The sequence below is a fragment of the Canis lupus genome, chromosome 20 (assembly GCF_003254725.2).
Source record: "Canis lupus dingo isolate Sandy chromosome 20, ASM325472v2, whole genome shotgun sequence".
Taxonomy (NCBI): Eukaryota; Metazoa; Chordata; class Mammalia; order Carnivora; family Canidae; genus Canis; species Canis lupus.
In genome coordinates this window covers 50,680,368-50,701,060 of record NC_064262.1, presented here as the reverse complement: position 1 = coordinate 50,701,060, position 20,693 = coordinate 50,680,368, and the positions used below count along the sequence as shown (strand labels likewise).

Here is a 20,693-nt window from a genome sequence, read left to right as displayed (position 1 = left end):
CTGCCATGGGTGCTTCCAGTGTGTGGTCAGGAAAGACCTAATGATGTGATGCAGGAGCCATGGAGAGTTCTGAGCAGAGGAGGGACTGGCCTTGGCTTGGGTGTTCACGGGCACCCCCTGGTGGCTACGGGGTTGGCGGGGAGGGTAAGTGGGAGAGAGTAGGGCCGGCTCAGATAGGGTTGAGGACATGGAGGAGGAGGTAGCCTATTCTGAGAGAGCTGACTGAACTGGTGGGTGCGGGTGTGAGAGAGGAAGGCATCTTCTGAGGACCCTGAGCACTCACAGGGACCGAGCTGCCATCCACTGAGATGGGGAAGGCAGTGTCAGGGTAGGCTTGGGGACAGTCAGGGACTGGGTTTGGGCCAGGAGGGAAAGAGGCCCAAGAGACACCACATGGGGGAGTCAGAAAGGCAGCTCTGTAGGTACAAGAGTTTGGCGTTCCAGAACGAGCTCTAGGTGGGGTGGACTGGGGAGTTGTTGTTGCATGGCCGTGTTCAAAGTCAGACAGGGTAAGACCCCTGGGTGAGTGCAGACCGGGAAGAGAAGGGCCCAGGAGGCCCTTGGTGAGTCCACACCCACAGGCACTGGGAAGACGTTAGCAAAAACGAAGATGCTTTTCTCAGCTTGGGAAGAAGCCCAGCTCCGGCAGGAGGTCCTGAGAGCAGGAGGAAGGGGCTAAGTGTGGATACAGGACCCTCACACGCCCTTACCCAACATCCAGGGAACATCTTAAGTCAGGAGTTAGTTGTCAGCCAAGGCCAGGTGGTTCTTTATGACTGCCAGGCACCGACATTCTCCCTGCTGCCTCAGGACCACCTTCCCCACTGCCCATCGCTCCCAGCAGTTCAACGCCAGCCTCGTGTTCTGTGGAAAAATAGCTCAATCGAGATTTGTTCCAGGCTGGCCTAAAGCAGCTGTCCTCCTCCCTGGCCCCTGATCCCCTATGCATGTGGGTAGAGATAGGACCTAATGCTCAGAAAACGCAGAATAATAATGGAAACACGATAGAAAGAAGTTTGGGGTTTTTTATGGCTTTTACCATCCTGGGCAGGAGGGGCAGCTCCACAGGCATCCAGGCCCAGGTGCTCCTGTTCCTGAGCCTTCCTTCTCCTTTTCCAACATGGCTACCCAAGGTCTGGCCATCATGATGTTCCGGGCAGTGCTAGGAAGGAGGAGAAGGAGCAACAAAGACATGCCCTCTTACTCCCTGAGGTTCCTTCCAGAAATCTCAGGGCAGCTACTCACTGACCGCTAGCTGGCCATAGCTCCGTCATGAGGCATTACTAAGCTCCAACTCAGGTCTCACACAAAAGCTTTGGGATGGCTTGGCCATCTAGGCCACACCTGCCTTGGGGAACAGGATGGCGTGTGTGTGTGGCACAGATCCTGGCCTACAGAACGCTGTCCGTAAATGCTGGTAGGTGTCCATCCGTTTTTCCTCCGGCCTTGTGGCTCTGCGCCTTTCTTCTCACAGACCCACATTTGCCTAGATTTGCCTAGCATGTCATGTATCTTAGCTGGGAGGCTCAGTCCTGTCCTTGGACAGCTCCACAGCCCTCCGTCCCCGCCCCAGCCCAGACCCCAGAAGTCAGGGCACAGTCATGACCTTCACTATCCAGTGCAGTAGCCGCTGGCCTCATTTAGCGATTTAAATGTAAATCGACTGAAATAATATGAAACTTCAATACCTTCCTTGTCATCCTGGCCCTGTTCCTGGTGCTTACAGAGAAGCCACCTATAGCTCACTGCCTGCACCCGACAACAGCAGGCGAGAATGATTCACCCCATGACAGAATGTTCTTTTGGACAACTTTGCTTTGGCCTCCCTGAAAACACCTCAGTGGGAGCTACCCAGCCAGGGGTGTTGAGGGACACTTGCCCACTCCTGAGAGTATCTTTGGCAGCCTTTGGCCCCCACAGGAGAGCGTATCCCAGGGAAAAGGGAAAAGTCAACGAAAGCCACAGAAATACCCTCATGGATACTGCTAGATGTAGATACACGCTGAGCACTTGCTCCGCCCTCGGCTCGGTTCTGGGCACTGTAGGCACTGTCTTGGGGGTCCTATCAGCCCAACAGGGTGGAAGTGCTGCTGCCATCCCAGGGCTCCCGATGTGCTCAGGCCAGGTGTGAGCCTCCATCACTCAGACCCCAGAGCCCATGCTGCAGCTCCCCGCCCCCTCCAGGCCCATGGGCAGGGTCAAAGCACACGCTTTTTCCTCTCACTGCAGGAATGTCTACAAGGACCTTCGGCAGATCGAGCTGGCCTGTGATTCCCAGGAGGACGTAGACAGCTGGAAGGCCTCGTTCCTCCGAGCGGGGGTCTACCCAGAGAAGGACCAGGTAAGGAATTGCCCTACCCGGCTGACACACCTTGGGCTGAGCTGACGCCTCCTGGGAGAGGAAGGGTATAACGTTTCACTGGATGGGTCATTTCCAGGCACGTAGCTCATACTCTCTTGAGCAAAGGAAAAAGGGGGAGAAGGTTTTGCTATCAAGGCCCGAAAGGTTCTTTGACTAAAGCCAAGGCCAGGGAGATCCATGGCCTAGGATCCCATCTCTTTCGTTCCTCCTCCTCCTGTCCTTGAAGGGGAGCAAACATGGCCACCCTCAGCCCCCAAATTATCATGTTCCAGTCCCCAGGTGACAGTGTCTAATTGCCTTGGGCCGTGGTCACCACAGGTCCAGGCAGCTCAGGCCAGGGGCAGGCAAGCAAGGCCGCGTGTTGCCGATGTGGCCATCAGGGGACATCCCCAGAAAGCCAGTTGTGGGCAGGACAGGGCAAGCAATTCCCAGGGAATGGGGCTCCCCACACTACCCTCAGGTCACGGTCGCCCCTCACCAACTGCCCTCTCCCCACTGCAGGCAGAAAATGAGGATGGAGTCCAGGAGAACACCTTCTCCATGGACCCGCAGCTAGAGCGGCAGGTGGAGACCATTCGCAACCTGGTGGACTCATATGTGGCCATCATCAACAAGTCCATCCGCGACCTCATGCCAAAGACCATCATGCACCTCATGATCAACAACGTGAGTGCCCTGGCGCACTAGGGCCTGCCCATCATGGGGGTGAGGGGGTAGGGCAGCGACTGCCAGATTTGGCCTGAACACTATAAAATTTAAAATTAGACTGAGTCACTATCATTTAAACATCAGAAACAGGATGCCCAGCCTCTCCTGGTAAATGGAAAGAGGTGGGCCACAAGGGGCTAACTCCCACCTACTCAGGTAATTGAAGCAAACACCACACGTGTACACTTCCTGTGAATTTTTTCAGCCTTATAATAACCCAGAAGAGGGACTGCTATCATCTCCGTTGTATAGACAGGAAAACGAGGTCCCGCAAAGTGAAGACATCTGCCCTGAGTCACTCAGAAGAGTGGGAGGTGGGATTAAAACCCAGACTAGGGATCCCTGGGTGGCGCAGCGGTTTGGCGCCTGCCTTTGGCCCAGGGCGCGATCCTGGAGATCCGGGATCGAATCCCACGTCAGGCTCCCGGTGCATGGAGCCTGCTTCTCCCTCTGCCTGTGTCTCTGCCTCTCTCTCTCTCACTGTGTGCCTATCATGAATAAATAAAAAAAACAAAAACAAAAAAAAACCCAGACTATGTCCCCAGCTGTGGCCTCCTGATGGCCTGCAGCCCAACCCACCTTAGGGATGTTACCTGCCTACCCCAGGGCTCCCTAGACTCTCAGGGCTTTAGGCTTCTCTTTGGTGAAATGCAGCCCTACTAACATCTCCTGCTCTAGGCTGCTGGGAGGGTGCAGCAGGCTCATACCTCAGGCCTTCAGCACAGCTAGGCACTCAGGAATCTCTGCAGACCAGGTTTGGTTTATGTCGTACCTAGAAAAGCTCTCGGTGTAATAGGGTCTAAAGCAAAAATTCCAAGTTCCTTTTCCACTGTGTTCTTCACCATCTCCTTGGGGTGGTGAGCAGTGTTAAGTTTCATGGGTATGCTGGTATATTCTTCACATATAAATGGAATTTGTGATATACATCTTTCTGCAACTGTGAAATTTAAAAGGCATATATGGTTTGGCCCCAAAGTTCTACTCACAGGAATTTCTCCAACAGACCTTTTTGCCCATATACAAATCGAGCATCTCCATGCTTATTTTTTTAGCATTGCTGTGTAGTGGCCAAAGATTGGAAATCTCTATCCACTCAATAGAATCCATTTAATAAATAACCATTCTGGGGGCACCTGAGTGGCTCAGCGCTTGAGTGTCTGGCTCCGGCTCAGGTCATGATCCCAGATTCCTGGGATCGAGTCCTGCATCAGGCTCCCCACAGGGAGCCTGCTTCTCCCTCTGCCTGCCTATGTCTCTGCCTCTCTCTCTCTCTCTCTCTCTCTCTCTCTCATGAATAAGTAAATAAAATCTTTAAAAACAAATAAATAGCTATTCTATCAAAAAGAGAAAGATCTCCAGGTTTATAATAACTCATAAAGTAGAAAACTATGGAGCATAACAGAATGTACAGGAAAGCTCCATTTGTATAAAAGAGGAAGGGAAATAAACTATCAAGCCTGGCATTTTTGCAGATGTTGAAAGTTTGTTAAAAGTCAACATCTACTCTTAAAAAAGACAATGGTAGGAAGGGGTCTTCTGTTACGAGTCTTTGTGTTTCAGTCTCAAAACCACTCTTGATCTGAATGGGGAAGCTCAGAAAGCATCTTCTCTGAAATCAAAAACAAGCTGGCCATCTATGCTTTTAAAACTTTCTTTAGGGGTGCCTGGGGTGGCTCAGTTGATTGAGCATCCAACTCTTGATTTCAGCTCAGGTTGGGATCCCAGGGTCCTGGGATCAAGCCCTATGTCAGGCTCCATGCTCAGCAGGGGTGTCTGCTTGGGGATCTCTCTCTCTCCCTCTGCCCTCTGCCCCCGTTCGCACGCACTCTTTTCCCATCTTCAAAATCAATTTTTAAAGAAAGCAAACTTAAAAAATAATAATAATAATAAAAAATAAAGAAAGCAAACTTTCCTGTCGAGTTACTAGCCAATGTAGTTCAATCAGAAGAATCATATAAAGGTGTGAAACATTGAAAAAGAATAGGAAAACTTGCTCCTATGTGGAGAAGCTCACATCCAGATGAATGGGTACCTAGACACTCAATAAAAAGTAACAAAAACTCCTGTATCCTTTAGGAAGGAACAAAGTATAAAATTAGCAAAACTAGTACTTTTTAAACAAAAGCCAGCTTGAAGATAATAAAGGGGTGGAAAGACACCAATAAGAGAGGCAGGATTCTAGGAGGAAGTTTAGTAAGCATCTCGTGAAACAGGCCGGAAGGACACTTGAAAGGCCCCCCAACCAGAGGCTTGGCGGAGGGGGGATGTAGAAAGCTCACCTGCATTTCAAACATCTAACATCTGACACATCGTACAGCAAAGTTACAGACAAGAAAGCCCATCGAGTGTGGCAGGTGGTTTTCCAGCCAGTCATAACGGCAGGTGTGGCAGGAAGCCCTGACCTCTCTGCCCCTTTGCCCCCAGACGAAAGCCTTCATCCACCATGAGCTCCTGGCCTACCTGTACTCATCGGCGGACCAGAGCAGCCTTATGGAGGAGTCAGCTGACCAGGCCCAGCGGCGGGACGACATGCTGCGCATGTACCATGCACTCAAGGAGGCTCTCAACATCATCGGAGACATTAGCACCAGCACAGTGTCCACACCCGTGCCCCCACCTGTTGATGACACCTGGCTCCAGAGCACTACCAGCCACAGGTCTGAGAGACTCCTGTGGGTTCCTGGGTATCCCTGTGTGTCCTGTCAGTGTACAGCCCAGGGGTGGGTGGCTGCGGGGCCTGCTACCCTGCCTAAGCCTGAAGCAGTAAGGAGAGAGAAGGGTTATGTGAAAGGCCCACCTGTCCTCTGGTGCTTTCCATTGGTTAGGCCCCCATGGAAGCCAGAGAGGGTGAGAGGCCCAGGCCGTGGTGGCCATGGAGTCATCCTCCTGGAGTACAGAGCACAGATGATGGCAGGTTGGGGAGGAGGATCTGCAGGAGCAGCTGGAGGGCATGACTGGCATGTCCCCGTCCCCCCCTCCCCAACCTCTTTGATGGAAATGAGCCACTGGCATGGGCAATGCAGAGCATCAGACAGGGACAGCTAACCAGTGACAGGGCAGGCGGCGGGAGGAGAGAGGGTCAGCCAGGGGAATCTCCTAGAAGGTGCCAGCCCTGCCAAGGCTTCAAGTAGCCATGGAGTTACTTAGGGAGAAGGCACAGCATCCAGCTTGGGGAACAGTGGGTGTTCAGGCCCGGGAGTAACCCGTGGGGTGCCCAGGGCAGGGGCTTGCAGGCCCCGCAACCTCTGGAGGCACTGGTCTTGATTTGGAGTCCGGGCTGGGCTCTGAGAGGATCTTTGGCTGAGAGTAGATTGGAGGAGGTGGGGAAGTGGGCAGGTTGCAGCAGGGCTGGTGAGAGGGAAATGGCCCTGAGTGGGATCACAGGGAAGCAGGAGCCCCTGGTGGCTGAGGAGAGGTACAGGTAGGCTGTGGCTCAAGGTTTAGCTGGGGGCAGGTGGTGGTGGGGTGGATGGAGGGGCCCAGGAGCAGGCACTCACCTGCGCCCCCTGGGCAGTATCGGGTACGAGCCTGCACCACACTTTGGCCCCCTGGGGTTTCCACAGCCACACAGCTGGGGCTCTCCACCCTCTTCCGCAGCTCACACCTCCTCTTTCCTCCACAGCCCCACTCCACAGCGCCGACCCTTGTCCAGCGTGCATCCCCCAGGCCGGCCCCCAGCTGTGAGAGGCCCGACCCCGGGGCCCCCTCTGATTCCCGTGCCAGTGGGGCCAACAGCCTCCTTCGCTGCACCCCCCATCCCGTCCAGGCCTGGACCCCAGAGCATGTTTGCCAACAATGACCCCTTCTCGGCCCCGCCTCAGATCCCATCTCGGCCGGCTCGGATTCCCCCCAGCATCCCTCCCGGAGTGCCCAGGTAAGGCTGGCGCCCCCCCCCCGCCCCCCCCCCCCCTACACACTGCCTGCCACTAAAGCCAGCAGCCTGAGCCCTAGGGCCTGTCCTCGATCAGACACCCTGCGATGAGCTGTCCTTGCGCGCTGCAGGGAATGGAGTCCCCATCCCCATTTGGCTAGTACGAAAACTAAGGCCCAGAGAGGCCAAGTCACTTGTCCAAAGTCACAGAGTGGTGGAGAGTCAGGGTGACCCCAGGGCTCCCAGGCCTGTCCTCTGCCTGAGTAGGTGGCCCACGATGCAGATCGGACTCCTCACACGGGGCCCCTTCTCCTGGTTTTGACCTGTTTCCTTAATGAGGACACACTTATGAGCCCTCGTAGGCCCGGCTCTGTCTCTGTACTTCTCCCACCAGGAACCCAAGGTCCAGGGTGGGTGGGGACTCACCCAGAGTCACACAGCAAACTCCTTCACTGCACTCTAGCGGCCTTCAGAGCCCTCAGGCATTGGGCATTGGGCAGCAAGAGGGGGTGGGGGTGGTGGGGCCTGGGTCCCCTCCCTCGTCCTACTCGGGGCCTCACTGCCATCTCCCCCCTCCCCTTCCCCATCTGTCTTTATTCTCTTTGCAGCAGAAGACCCCCTGCTGCGCCCAGCCGGCCCACCATTATCAGGCCAGCCGAGCCTTCCCTGCTCGACTAGGCCGCAGGGGGGTCGGGGGGGCACCATCTCAGGGGGTCTTCGCACACCCGCCTGCAGGAGCTTCGGTTGTCTGGGCCCCTCCGCTGCCCCCGGCCTCTGTCATCCACACGCCGGGACCAGGCTCCCTGTGGGCAGCCCCTGACTCTTCCTTAACCTTGGCCCTCATCCCCAGCTGGACACAGCAGTGACCGAAAGGGCCCTGGAGCCCTGGGGCAGGAGGGGAGCCGCCCTGGGGCAGGGGGGAAGCCTGGGTGTTGCACTTTGGGGGATGGAGCCACAGGGTACAAGAGGAGGGAATGCACTCTGGGCGCCTTCTGGAATAAGGATTCAGGCTGGGGCGGGGGACTCACCCAGGGCTTCTCTGGCCTGCAAAGCCTGAGATGACCAGATCTTCTGGAAACTGGGGCATCAAGAGTGCCTGTAAACCCGCCCCTCACCTCGGTCCTTCCTGGGGCCCAAGGAGCATGTCCATTTCTCAGCAGTGGGAGCTCCAGGCCTCGAGCCAGGCCCAGCAGGCCCAGCGCTGCCCGCCCTGTGAGTTGTAAATATTCCTTCCTTGGCCGTATTAACCGCACGGCCGAGCCTCGGCTGCCGGAGGTGCCTTCGCCGGGTCCGGAAGCCTCCATCCTGCCGGCCTCGCTCTCTCCTTCCTGGGCCCCCTCCTCCTTCTAGGTCCCAGGGCGGCTTGGGCTCAGGGCTGAGTGAGTGGGGAGGCTTTGAGGGGCTCCTGGCTCCCACCCAGGCCTCCCCACATGGGGTGGGCCCCAGGTGGTCCATCACTGAGCAGACGTTGCTCGCTCCTCGCTCGGTTTGACCACTGTAAGTGCCTGCACTCTGTATCCTATTAATAAACTAAAATAAAGGGAAGAAGCTTCTGGTGGCTGCCGTGTGGGCCTTTTGTATTGGCGTTCAGGCTGAGGATGTGGACTGCTCACCCTCCCCCAGCAGGCCTCTGACAAGGACGCCGCCTTACCTCCCACCATGGGCTCTCTTGCACCAAGCTCCTGGGCTCTGCTCTTGGGGAAGGAGTCTGCTTCTTCCAGAGGCAACCATGCTCTAGAGGGAAAATCTCTTGCTTTCCTTAACACCTCAGGAGTGGGGACAGATGTTGGGGCCACTCCCCCCACACACATATACTAACACTTCCAGGCCTGGCTGCAGCCCCTGACTCAGCACTAGTGTGGAGGCCAAGACACAGGCCTGGGGTAGGCAGCAAAATCACAAAAGGGAGAGGGGATCCCAGCCCTCCACCCCAAACTACAGTGGTCCGGGGCCCCCTCCCCACCACTGCAGTTCCAAGGATTTCCCCCCGGACCCCCCCTCCCCATAGGTCCAAGGCCTTCTGGCCCAGCCCGGGTCACAGTTAAACTTTGCTTTCTGATTTTTCTCTTGTGCCCAGGCGACCACCTCCATCGGCTCCCGCCCGACCTTTCTTCTGAGCTTCGTGGGAGACCCCTCCCGCCTGCCTGGTTTGCCCCCTTTGGGGGGCAGGTCTGTCCCGGCTGGTGTCCCTGAGCCCCAGTCACCAGGCTCTGTGATTTTCTGACCATAATTTATTGACTCCAGTGCCCAGGGCCAGACCACCCTTTGTTCCGTGAGGCTCCGGCACAAGCTTTGGCTGGGCCCCCCCTCAGCCCTGCCGGGGGCCTCTGCAGAGAGAGCAGGAGGGGCGGGTGGTCTCGCAGTCCCCTCTCCTAGAGTTCTGTTATCAGACCTCACAGTGAGCCCACCCCGCGCTGGGCCGAGGGGCCGGGCTCCTTCCTCTCAATAAAGTGACTGTCCTGGCAAGAACACTGCAGCCGTGTCTCCTTCCCAGCCCCTGGTGGAAGCAGTCCCCCCACCCCCCAGCCTGGGAGCTACCCTCCCAACAGCAGCAGCAGGCCTCTGGTGGGGCAACAAGGAGACCAAGGAAGGCAGAGGTTCCACAAGCGGCAAGCCCCCCTCGAACCATCACCTGGCTCAGAAGGCCAGTCGGGGAGGGAAGGGAGAGTTTGCTTCCTGGGCCCCATCCCACACCAGGGCCAGCCAGTGCAGGCTGGGGCTTGAGCTAAGGCACACGCATTTACAGTAGGGGACACGGAAAGGGGCCAGAGAATCCAGGGCTTGTGCTCACATGCTGCAGTGCCCCCCCTTCCATGCACAGTTGCCGGGAACGTAGGTGCAGCCCCCCAGCTGTCCCTCCGGAGGGCCCAGGCCCAAACTGCCAACCCAGCAACTATTGCTGACCTGGCCCCTGGCAGGGAGGAAACACCCCTGAGGGTTATCCCTCAGGCCATGCCTCTATGACCTCCCATCCCGTAGGAAGCTAAGCTGGAGAAGGGACCCCCAAATCACACACACATGGGCCCTGCTGCCCTTCTTTCCCTGTTCTCCCTTCGGGGGCTACGTGGGCACAGGGCGCTTGTCCTGGAAGAAGCGCTTGAGCGTGCACACCTGGAGCACGGCCACCAGCAGCAGCACGGCCACGTTCACGGCAGACCAGAAGTTGACCCGCTCCAGGTTGCCCTCCTGCAGGTTGCGGTCACGTGCCTCGAAGGCCCGCAACAGCGTCAGCATCTGGATGCTACGCTCCAGCCGGGTCTTCATGGTCTCGATGGACTCCTGTGGAGGGGAGAAAAAGGGCTCAGGCCTCTGCTACCCTTCGCCCTTCAGGGAGCAGAGGCCAATAAAACTGGAGAGGGCTAGTGGATAGGGTGAGCCTATGTTTGTGGAGGAGAGAGCTGAGAGTGCAGGCTCAGTGGCCAGGCCACCTGAGTTCTACATCCTCTTTGTGCTGACTGTGTAACTTTGAGCAAGCTAATTAACCTCTGTGGTCCCCAGTCTCCTCAAAATTGCAATGAGAACTGAATGCCTAACTAAGGATAAAGACTGTACTTACCAGTGGTTAACAGCACAGCTGCTAAAGCCAGACTGCCTGGGTTCAAATATTGGCTCTGCCAGTTGCTAGCTGTGTGGCCTTAGGAGAGTTACTTAGCCATCCTGTGCCTCCGTTAAAATGGGGCATTGGGAGCACACTACCTCCATCATATGAGGATTTCATGAGTTATTTAAGCCCTTGAAATTCTTACACCTAGGGGTGCCGGGGTGGCTCAGAGGTTGAGCGTCTGCCTTGGGCTCAGGGCATGATCCTGGGGTCTTGGGATCAGGGAGCCTGCTTCTCCCTCTGCCTATGTCTCTGCCTCTCTCTGTGTCTCATGAATAAATCTTAAAAAAAAAAAATCCTCCACCTAGAAATGTGCTATCATTTTAAGTGTGAGCGGCTAGCTATTCTAATTGTGGGGTGGGCACCAGGGAGGCTGGGTGAAGCAGATGGGGACTCCAGCCAAGGTGGAAGAATGGAGAGCACTGCTGCCCAAAGCCAGAGCTCCAAGACTCGGGGCCCCAGCCAGCCCGGGCACACCTTGATGTCCTCCATCTTCACATCCAGCATCTCCTCAGGCTCCACAGCCTCTGCCCAGCCCTCGACCTCCTCGTCATCCTGCAGGCTGTCAAAAATGAGTTCGAAGAACACCAGCTTATCGGAGATTGTGCTGAAGGAGTTGTCAAAGCACAGCTTGTAGTCCCCAGCCTCCGTGGGCTCCACCCTGGGAGAAAGACACACAGACGCACATGACCCAGACTCAGAGAGGCACAGGAGGTGGTAACCTGAGGCCACCAGGGAAGGCCAGAGCTGAAACTGAACCCAGACGGACAGCGGGACTGAACTCACGTGTGCACTCCATCTGCCTTGCGGGACTCGCTGACCAGCAGCACGCCCTGAGGGCTCTCCAGGGTGAAATCCACGTCCAGTCCAGCACCTCCGATCACCTGGGCGGACAGGTAAGAGGGGGGAGGGCTAGGGGGAGGCCAAGGGCACCTGCCAGGGAAAGCCAGGGCCCGGCCAACCCACACAGACCCATCGGGGACCAGCAGGAGCCTACCAGGGCGCTGACACCTACACCCTCAACCTGGGCCTGCCCCACCTGTCCCTCAGACCGCGCCCCTTGCCTTGGCTCAGTCTTCACTGAAAGGACAGCTTTGGGTTTGGCGTTTTCATCTGGTCACGCCCCCATCTCAGGTCCTTGATCGACGTTTACACCCCAAGTGAGGGGACAGGGCCCTGCTCTCCGTAACCCAATCCCCCGGAAATCCTCCCGTGGACCGCCACGCCCTTTCTGGTGGCGCTCTTGGCCACGCCCACCAGCTCCCTCATTTGGCCACGCCCACCCTCGAGGTTCCCGCCCCGTGAGGGGTGCCCTCCTGCAGCCGATGGCCCCGCCCCCTCCGGCTGCCTCGCTAACCCCACCCCCTCCGCTCCCACGCCGTCCCCACAGGTTCCAGCGCGCTCGCCCTAGCTCCGCCCCCGCACTCTGACGCACGGGCTCCTCCCCCTCCCTCTTTAATCCATGCCTCGCTTCAGGGGCTTGGCCACGCCCTCTCGCCCTGGCTCCGCTCGCTCGCCTGCTCCCCGACTCGGGACTTTCTACCTGGTACTCGGTCTCGAGGCTTGCATTGGCCGGCGCAGACTGATAGAAACACTGCTTCCTCCCCGCGGGCAGCAGGAACGTGAACTCGCCGTCCTGGATCGGCGGGGGACCTGCCCCCTCAACCCCCATTGGCGGCAGTAGTAGCCACAGTGCCAAGGCTAGGGCCGCTCCGGCCGCCATCGTCTGGGTCACCCTCCGGTCTGCTAAGAGGTCGCGGTTCCTTTAAGGGCTGGCCCTGCCCCTTGTGCTACTCCTCGGAGCTCATTGGCAGCCGCTTCTGCCGGCGCTATGAAGCGAACGGAGAGAGAAGTGAAGGGCCCCCTGAGTGCTTAGCTGCCCGAATGAATGCCTGCCGTGCCTTAAGACTCTCGACCTCCCGGAGACTTTTTTATGAGTAGCCTCGAGCTCTAGTCTCAACAGATGGTGACGGAATAAGGAAAAAAAAATAAGTCCTATGATGGTGCGTGTTTTCCAGGCAAAAGTTAAGACAGCTAAATCGGAGGCGGGCCGGGGCCTTCTGAGGTCCCTCCCTGCGGTTTTCCCAGAGTACGCCGCGCGCGACGACCATTGGGCCATCTAGTCTGGGAATAGTGGACCTCCCCGCGACCCGTAGGGCTCATGTATAAAGATTCGAGGGGAGCGGGAGGGAGTCCTTTTCGTTTTCTTGGGGGCTTCGCGCTTCTTAGGCGTGGCTCCAGATGCGCCGCCTGACCCTTCATTCCCTTTGCTCCTGAGAACCATCCCTTTGTCCGTTTCCTCGTCTGTAGTTATTGATGGACCCCACGAGGGCGGCGGTGGGAACAGACGAAGCCTTGCCGGTGGCGCTCGGCTTTCCTAGCGTAGAACGTAGAGGGGCATAGCCCACCCTGCACCCAGGGGTCCCAAACCTGGGGAGGCGGCGGCGGCAGGTAAAGAGAGTAATTGATACGACTCAGGGTAGGAAAAGTGACAAGTGTTTAAGAGTCGGAGAAGATCTTCAAGAAGGGGGTGGGGGGCGCCGGAATGTTTGTGGGTTAAGCATCTGCCTTCGGCTCAGGTCATGGTCCTGGGTCCCTGGGATGGAGCCCCACTCAGGATCCCTGCTCCGCCCCTGGGAGCCTGCGTCGCCCTCTCGCCTGCTTGTGCTCGCTCTCTCTGTCAAGTACATTTTTTTAAAAAGACTTTATATATTCATGAGAGACACAGAGAGGCAGATAACACAGGCAAAGAGAGAAGCAGGCTCCCCGCAGGGAGCCCAGGACCCCGGGATCAGGACCTGAGCCACCCAGATGCCTATCAAGTAAATAAAATTTTAGAATGTTAATAAAAAGAGAGAGAGAGGAGAGTGTGGGGCTAGGAGCCACAAACCCTAGTTTAAGCCACCCTCGATCCTTGGCTTGAAATCACCCGGCAGGGCCTCAGTATTCTCATCCGTAAGATGGGGTGATACTTGTCCTACCTCACTGGGCTGTTGTAAAGATTAAGATAATGTTTGTTCAGCGCTTGGCACATTATAGGCTCTCAGTACATATGATCTGTTTTTTCTGGCTGATCGCCCACCATTGGGCAGCCCACCACTCCCTCAGCCTGGCTTGGAGTATTTGGTGGTGACCGCCCTCTAGGAAGCTGGCACATAAGCAAAGAAGTCACTGGAGAAAGGGACTCTGCTCGGTGGTTCTGACTAAACATAAGAAAAAAAATGTTTAGATGGAAATGTTGAGTCTTTAAAAGATACGCCCTGGAGTGGTTGGCACTTAGTGACAAACAATTAGTCTTCAATTACAGCTGGTGGCTGTCAGCTCTTTCCTGCTGTGGGAGAACTTGGGGAAGTCACACCACCTTGCTATGTCAAAGTTTATGTGCAGTCATTGGTAGGGCTCCTTTTCCCTTCCAAAGTTTTTGTCGTTCAGACTTGCTGCTTGGACATTTTGAAGTGAGAATGGGAGAGTCTTTATTTATTTTATATATATATATAAAAGATTTTCTTTATTTTAGAGAGAGCCTGTGAGCCAGCTGGGGTGAGGGTGGGGGAGGGAGCAGAGGGGAGAAGAGGATATGGAAAGGATCTCTGGCAGACTTACTGAGCAGGGAGCCCAAGGCAGGGCTCAATCCCATGACCCTGAGGTCATGAGCCGTACTGAAACCAAGAGTACCCATGCTCAACTAACTGAGCCACCCAGATACCCCATAAATATGAATGTATGTATTATGTATATATATATTTTTTAATTTTAAGTAGGCTCCACACCCAATGTGGGGCTTGATCTCATGACCCTGGGATCATGAGTCCCTGTGCTCTACTGACTGAGCCACCCAGGCACCCCCTGATATTTTTTAATGGATTTTTTTTAAATTTATTTTTTATTGGTGTTCAATTTACTAACATACAGAATAACCCCCAGTGCCCGTCACCCATTCAGTCCCACCCCCCGCCCTCCTCCCCTTCCACCACCCCTAGTTTGTTTCCCAGAGTTAGCAGTCTTTACGTTCTGTCTCCCTTTCTGATATTTCCCACACATTTCTTCCCCCTTCCCTTATATTCCCTTTCACTATTATTTATATTCCCCAAATGAATGAGAACATATAATGTTTGTCCTTCTCCGACTGGCTTACTTCACTCAGCTTTTTAATGGATTTTTAAATTAAAAAAAAAAATTTTTTTAGGGATCCCTGGGTGGCTCAGCGGTTGGGCTTCAGTCCAGGACATGATCCTGCAGTCCTGGGATGGAGTCCTGCATTGGGCTCACTTCTTGGAGCCTGCTTCTCCCTCTGCCTGTGTGTCTCTGCCTCTCTGTGTGTGTGTGTCTCATAAATAAGTATTAAAAAAAATAAAAAATAATAAAAAATTTTTTTAAAGATTTTATTTATTTGAGAGAGAGAGAAAGCACAAACGGGAGGAGGAGGGACAGAAAGAGAGGGAGAAGAAGGCTCCTCCCTGAGCAGGGAACCCAATGAGGGGATAGATCCCTGGACCCGGGGATCATGACCTGAGCCGAAGACAGAGGCCCAACTGACTGAGCCATCCAGGTGGCCTGTTTAATGGATTTTTTTTTTTTTTTTAAGATTTTATTTATTCATGAGAGACAGAGAGAGAGGCAGAGACACAAGCAGAGGGAGAAGCAGGCTCCATGCAGGGAGCCTGACGTGGGACTCGATCCCAGGTCTCCAGGATCACGCCCTGGGCAGAAGGCAGGCGCTAAACCACTGAGCCACCCAGGGATCCCTTGGTATTTTTGTTCTTGTTTTTGTTTTTGTTTTTTTTAAGATGAAATTCACATTACATAAAGTTAACCATTTTCAAGTGAACAATTCAGTGGCATGTATTAACATTTACAATGTTGTGCAACCACCACTTCTATTTTCAAAACATTCCATCAGCCCTAAAATAAACCTGGTCCCCATTCAGCACCTTTTCTTCCTCACCTTAGTTTCTGTCTACCACCAATCTGCGTCTATGGATTTGTCAATTCTGGGTGTTTCATATAAATGAAATGTGACCATTTGTGTCTGGCATCTTTCACTTAGCATAATGTATTGAAGGTTCATCTTAATAGCATGAATGAGCATTTAATTTATTTTAATGGCTGAATAACATGCCATGGCTTGGATAAACCACTGTTTATCCATTTGACCACTGGTGGACATTGAGGTCGCATCCACCTTTTGGACATTGTGAATAGTGCTCCTATGAACATGTGTATGTGTGTTTCAGAATCTACTTTCAGTTCTTTAGGGTATACACCTATGAGTGGAATTGCTGGGTCATATGGTAATTCTGTGTTTAACTTTTTGAGGAACTGCCAGATTGTTTTCCACAGTGGCCACACCATTTTGTATTCCCACCAACCATGTATGAGGGCTCCGATTTCTCCAAATCCTCATCCACGTGTGCTATTTTCAGTTTTGTTGCTATTATAGCCATCCTAATGGGTGTGAAGTGGTATCTCATTGTGGTTTTGATTTGCACTTCCCTAAAGATGTTGAGTGTCTTTTCAGGTGCTTGTTGGCCGTTTGTAGATCGTTTTGTTTTGAGAAATGTCTTGTCAAGTCTTTTGCTCGTTTTAAAATTGGGTTCTCTTTTTGTTGTTGAGTTGTAAGAATTATTTTTATATTATAGAGAGCAAGCCGAAGAAAGAAAAAAGAGACAAAAAACTACCCCCAGATGTATTGTGGGGCACTCCCTCAATGTTTTTCTGGGGCATTTACAATTTTGCCATAGTCTTCACTTCCTGTTTGCACTGAGCCTAGAGAGAAGCCTGAGACGAAAGCTTAGGGTCTTCTCAGGTCTTTCCTGAGCATTTGTCCTGCCCTGGGCCTGCACATTGCTTTCTAAATTCCCCAGTATATATTGGCACTTCTGAATACCCCTAATCAGGGACGCCTGGGTAGCTCAGCGGTTGAGCATTTGCCTTTGGCTCAGGGCGTGATCCTGGGGTCCTGGGATTGAGTCCCACATAGGGCTCCCTGCATGGACCCTGCTTCTCTCTCTCTCTCTCATGAATAAATAAATAAAAATTTAAAAAAAGAATGGAATCAGGAGAGGCACCTGGGTGGCTGAGTGAGTGTTTGCCTTCAGCTCAGATCATGATCCTGGGGTCCTGGGATCAAGTCCTGCATTGGGCTCCCGGCGGGAGCCTGGTTCTCCCTCTGCCTATGTCTGCCTCTCTATAGATGTCTCTCATGAATAAATAAAACCTTAAAAAAAGAGAATGGAATCAGAAGGACAGATGGGGGGCATTCTCACACCCTACCACTCCTCAATTACAGACCCCACAGGAAGAGATGTACCTGGCAAACTTATACTTTCCTACCTGACTTTACTAGCTCTGCAGGAGGAAGAAAGATTTTCTCCTCCTGGTAACAGCCAAGCAGCCAATGAGAGACCGTCACCACTCAACCAATGAAACATCAAAATATTTTCAACTCCCAGTTTAATCCAACGGACTTCTTGTTCATAACAGCCTTCCGGATGTCCCCTTTCCTCTACAAAAAGCATTCCTCTTTCTTTTCCAGACCTGCTTCTGCTTTTGCTGCATCTTGCTTGTCCTCAGTTGCATTCCTCTGCTATCCCTGAATAAACCCATTTTTGCTGGTAAAATCACTAGTTAATGTCATCTTTGATTATATTTTGCCCCAGGTCCCTGTGGGTTTTTTCCTTTTGCCTTAGTGTTTGCTAGGAACGCATTCTTTTTGTTGTTTTTGTTTAAAGATTGTATTTATTTGTTTGAGATAGTGAAAAAGAGTGAGTGAGAGCTGGGGAGGGGGGCAGAGGGAGAGGGAGAAGCAGACTCCCCTACTCGGGGCTCCATCCCAGGACCCTGGCATCATGACGTGAGCTGAAGGCAGATGCTTAACCGACTGAGCCCCCCAGGTGCCCCCAGGAATGCATTTTGAGAATAGACAGAATCTTGAGTGACTCTGGCAGGTAGCCCCCAGACATTGTAGAATAAGCAAACAGCACCCTGCCAACCTCAGGAACCAAGTACTCGCCATCCTGGGGACACAGGCTGCTGTCTTCAAGACCTCCACCACACTGGGAAGGAGATGAGAAAAGGGAGGGGAAAACAGCACAGAGCTTTCCTGCCATGTTCAGATTTCCTTTCATTTTGATACGGTGTTCACTTGGCTGGCACTAACCTTTGCCTGTTTTCCAGAGTTCAAGTAAAGTTGATTCTGACTGTTTGCTCAGGCTGTCGAACTTTCTGCACAGGGACCAGCCCTGGGAGTTACCAGCTCCACCATTTTGGGTGACATCTGGGGGTTGAATGGGGTGATTCTTGTTTCCTTCCATTAAACAAAAACTTCCCCCTGTCCAAGTACTCAACAAATATTTACTGAGCGTCTGACACTGAAAATAGAAGAGGCCTTGTCTGTATCCTGGTGGAGCCACCATCCCAGGGTAGGAGCCAGATCATACCCAAGTAAGCTCAGCACTAACGTGATTTCAGGTGGTGATGGGCACTAAACAGTAAATGATAGGTGGTAAATCGAAGACTCATTTCAGGATGGAATCAGGGAAGGCTTTTTGGAGAGGTAGCACTGAATCTCAGACGTGAAGTAGAGGGAGAGGAGGCAAACAAGAGAACAAGCTCTCAGAGGTCAGAAGGCACTCAAGGGGTTCAGGGGCAGAAAGGAAGTGGAGTGGAGAGAGAGGAGTGGCCAGAGAAGAGAGGGGACCAGTTACACAGGCCACATCCCTAGCAACTTTAGGCCTGGGCTGGTAACAGCTTCCTGACCCTGGGGAGTCACTATCCCTTGCTGATTTCCCTCCACCCTGCCCATGACTCCTAGTTGTACCTCTTCTGGGTGCCATCTGATAGCTGACTAATACAGGTAAGTGTGTCTTTTTCTGAATTTAAAACTCCAGGTTATAGGGGATCCCTGGATGGCTCAGTGGTTGAGCACCTGCCTTCGGCCCAGGGCGTGATCCTGGAATCCCGAGATCAAGTCCCGCATCGGGCTACCTGCATGGAGCCTGCTTCTCCCTGCCTGTGTCTCTGCCTCTTTCTCTCTGTGTGTCTCTCATGAATAAATAAATAAAATCTTAAAAATAAAATAAAATAAAATAAAATTCCAGGTTATAGATTCCTGCATCATACTAAACGCTCCCAGGATGAAGCCCTTACATATTCTTGCATCTAGCTAGAAGGTCCTTCTCTTGCCTCCTTCTCAGGTTTTTGGAGTTAGATAACACCTCCTCCCAGAAACCCTCCTTGAACCTGCAAAATCTAGGGTAAGAGCTCCTTGTGGTGAGTGCCTCTATTATAACACTCCACCAACTAGACTCTCATTGTCTGCTTGCCTGACTCTCTAACCAAACTCTGAGCATCCTGAGGGCAGGAGTTTTTTTTTTTTTTTTTTTTTTTTTTTTTATTAACTCATGGTGTCCCTGGCACTCAGCACAGTACTGAGCCTTCGTGGCACTCAGTAAACAGCTGCTAGGATAAACAAGCCAGGAACCTCTCTTAATTCTGTATCTTATGCACCCAGGACAGTGCAACAAAGATAGACTGAATGAATATTTTTTGGCTTTCAGGTCAATCAAGAAATAGTTGTGGTTCACTGTGTGCCAAGCACTGTGGTAGGCATTGGGAAACTACAGGAGACAGCACAGACCCAACCTTGCACCCTGGAAGAAGAGCACTGGATGATTTCAATAAACTCAAGCATGTTATGTAAATCACCATAACCTAATTTAATGGATATTTACATACCAAGCAACTGCACGTGTACTTTCATTTCAAGTGCATATAGAATGTGGATCAAAATGTGCTGGGCCACTAAGCAAAATATCAATACATTTCAAGGGACTGAAATTATATAGAGTACATTCTATGACCACAATGGAGTTAAATTGAAAAAATCACTAACAATACGCTATCAAAAAATCCCAAATGTTTGGAAATGGACACATTTCTAAATAATGTATGAGTCATAGAAAAAGTCACAAGGGAAATAAAATATCTCTAACTTAAGCACAGTATAGGTCACAAAGTGTGAGATGCTGTTAAAGCAGTACTTGGAGGTAAATATGTAGCTTTAAATGCTTATATTTGAGATAAAGTTTTAAAATCAATGATCTAAGCTTCCATCTTCAGAAGCTAAGAAGAGTCGATGAAACATAAGGTAAATAGAAGAAATAATAAATAAAAATAAGACAAAAAGCAGTGAAAACCAAAACAGAAAATAAAGGGATGGCTGGGTGGCTCATCAGTTGAGCGTCTGCCTTCCACTCAGGGCGTGATTCCATAGTCCAGGGATCAAGTCCCACATTGGGCTCCCTGTGTGGCACCTGCTTCTCTCTCTGCCTATGTCTCTGCCTCTCTCTGTGTGTCTCTCATGAATAAATAAATAAATAAATAAAGTCTTTAAAACAAAACAAAAGCAGAAAATAGAGAAAAATAACAAAGCCAAAAGCTAATACTTTGAAAAGATTGAGAAAACTGATTGACCCCTAGCAGACTATTCAAGAAAAAAAAAAAAAAATAAGGCACTTGGGTGGCTCTAGCTTAAGCATCTGCCTTTGGCTCGGGGCATCAACCCTGGGGTCCTGGGATCGAGTCCCATATCGGGCTCCCCACAGGGATACTGCTTCTCCTTCTGCTTATGTCTCTGCCTCTCTCTGTGTGTCTCTCATGACTAAATAAATAAAATCTTAAAAAAAGAAAAGACTATTCAAGAAAAAAGAGAAAAACATGTTACCATTGAAAGAGGGGACATCGCTACAGACCCTACAGACATTAAAAGGATAAAAAAGGAGTCTGAAGTGTTTTATACTGATAAGTTCTACAACTTAGATGAAATAAATTCTTTGAAAACATAAGCAGGCTAATTTTAATTTAATGAAATTACAAGGCTCTGTAGTATAATTCAGCAAGGAAATTTTTCTAAGTCCAGAGGAATCTGGAAAGATTTCACAGAAGTGATATTTAACCTGAAAGATAAGTGGAATTTTACCAGATTAATAGAATTGTGCCCCAGGCAGGAGAGACAGCATGTGCAAAGGTCCTGAAGTTGGAATGAACTTTGGGTATCCAAATTAAAAAGTCCACCACGATGGCCCATTTTTGTTGTTTAGTGACCATACACTTCTATCCTTCCCTGGTGTAAACCTCCAGATGGACCTGCT

General features: G+C 52.2%; 2 protein-coding genes and 1 long non-coding RNA gene across 14 annotated transcripts in view; 2 read left to right on the top strand and 1 right to left on the bottom strand.

Annotated features, from left to right (window-relative positions):
• DNM2 (dynamin 2) overlaps positions 1-9,410 on the top strand; it is an 88,373-nt gene extending 78,963 nt beyond the window's left edge. For 4 of the 10 annotated variants that reach the window (XM_025457539.3, XM_025457537.3, XM_025457532.3 and 1 more), the window contains 5 exons: positions 2,230-2,341; positions 2,864-3,028; positions 5,495-5,727; positions 6,693-6,944; positions 7,550-8,499. In XM_025457539.3, coding sequence (XP_025313324.1) covers positions 2,230-2,341; positions 2,864-3,028; positions 5,495-5,727; positions 6,693-6,944; positions 7,550-7,619 — 832 coding nt within the window. In that variant the 3' untranslated portion in view covers positions 7,620-8,499. Of the gene's footprint in view, positions 1-2,229; positions 2,342-2,863; positions 3,029-5,494; positions 5,728-6,692; positions 6,945-7,549; positions 8,500-9,018 lie in introns of those variants that run through there. The other 6 variants (XM_049098532.1, XM_025457540.3, XM_025457541.3 and 3 more) reach the window with 2 other exon arrangements.
• TMED1 (transmembrane p24 trafficking protein 1) lies at positions 402-12,265 on the bottom strand. 3 transcript variants are annotated; one of them, XM_035702832.2, is made up of 6 exons: positions 12,086-12,265; positions 11,329-11,426; positions 11,020-11,203; positions 10,053-10,220; positions 1,040-1,162; positions 402-864 (listed from the first exon to the last, which is right to left on the bottom strand). In XM_035702832.2, the coding sequence occupies exons 1-6, from the start codon at positions 12,263-12,265 to the stop codon at positions 742-744; spliced, it is 876 nt and encodes a 291-aa protein (XP_035558725.1). In that variant the 3' UTR covers positions 402-741. The 3 variants fall into 3 exon arrangements, with proteins under 3 accessions (XP_035558725.1, XP_035558724.1, XP_025313331.1); XM_035702831.2 differs by having other exon boundaries at positions 408-864; positions 12,083-12,265; XM_025457546.3 differs by lacking the exons at positions 402-864; positions 1,040-1,162 and having other exon boundaries at positions 9,155-10,220.
• A 195-nt stretch (positions 12,266-12,460) lies between these two features.
• Positions 12,461-17,162, top strand: LOC112666516 (uncharacterized). Its single transcript, XR_003140878.3, has 2 exons — positions 12,461-12,993; positions 16,889-17,162. It is a non-coding gene; the product is annotated as an uncharacterized LOC112666516 (long non-coding RNA).
• Positions 17,163-20,693: the final 3,531 nt, after the last annotated feature.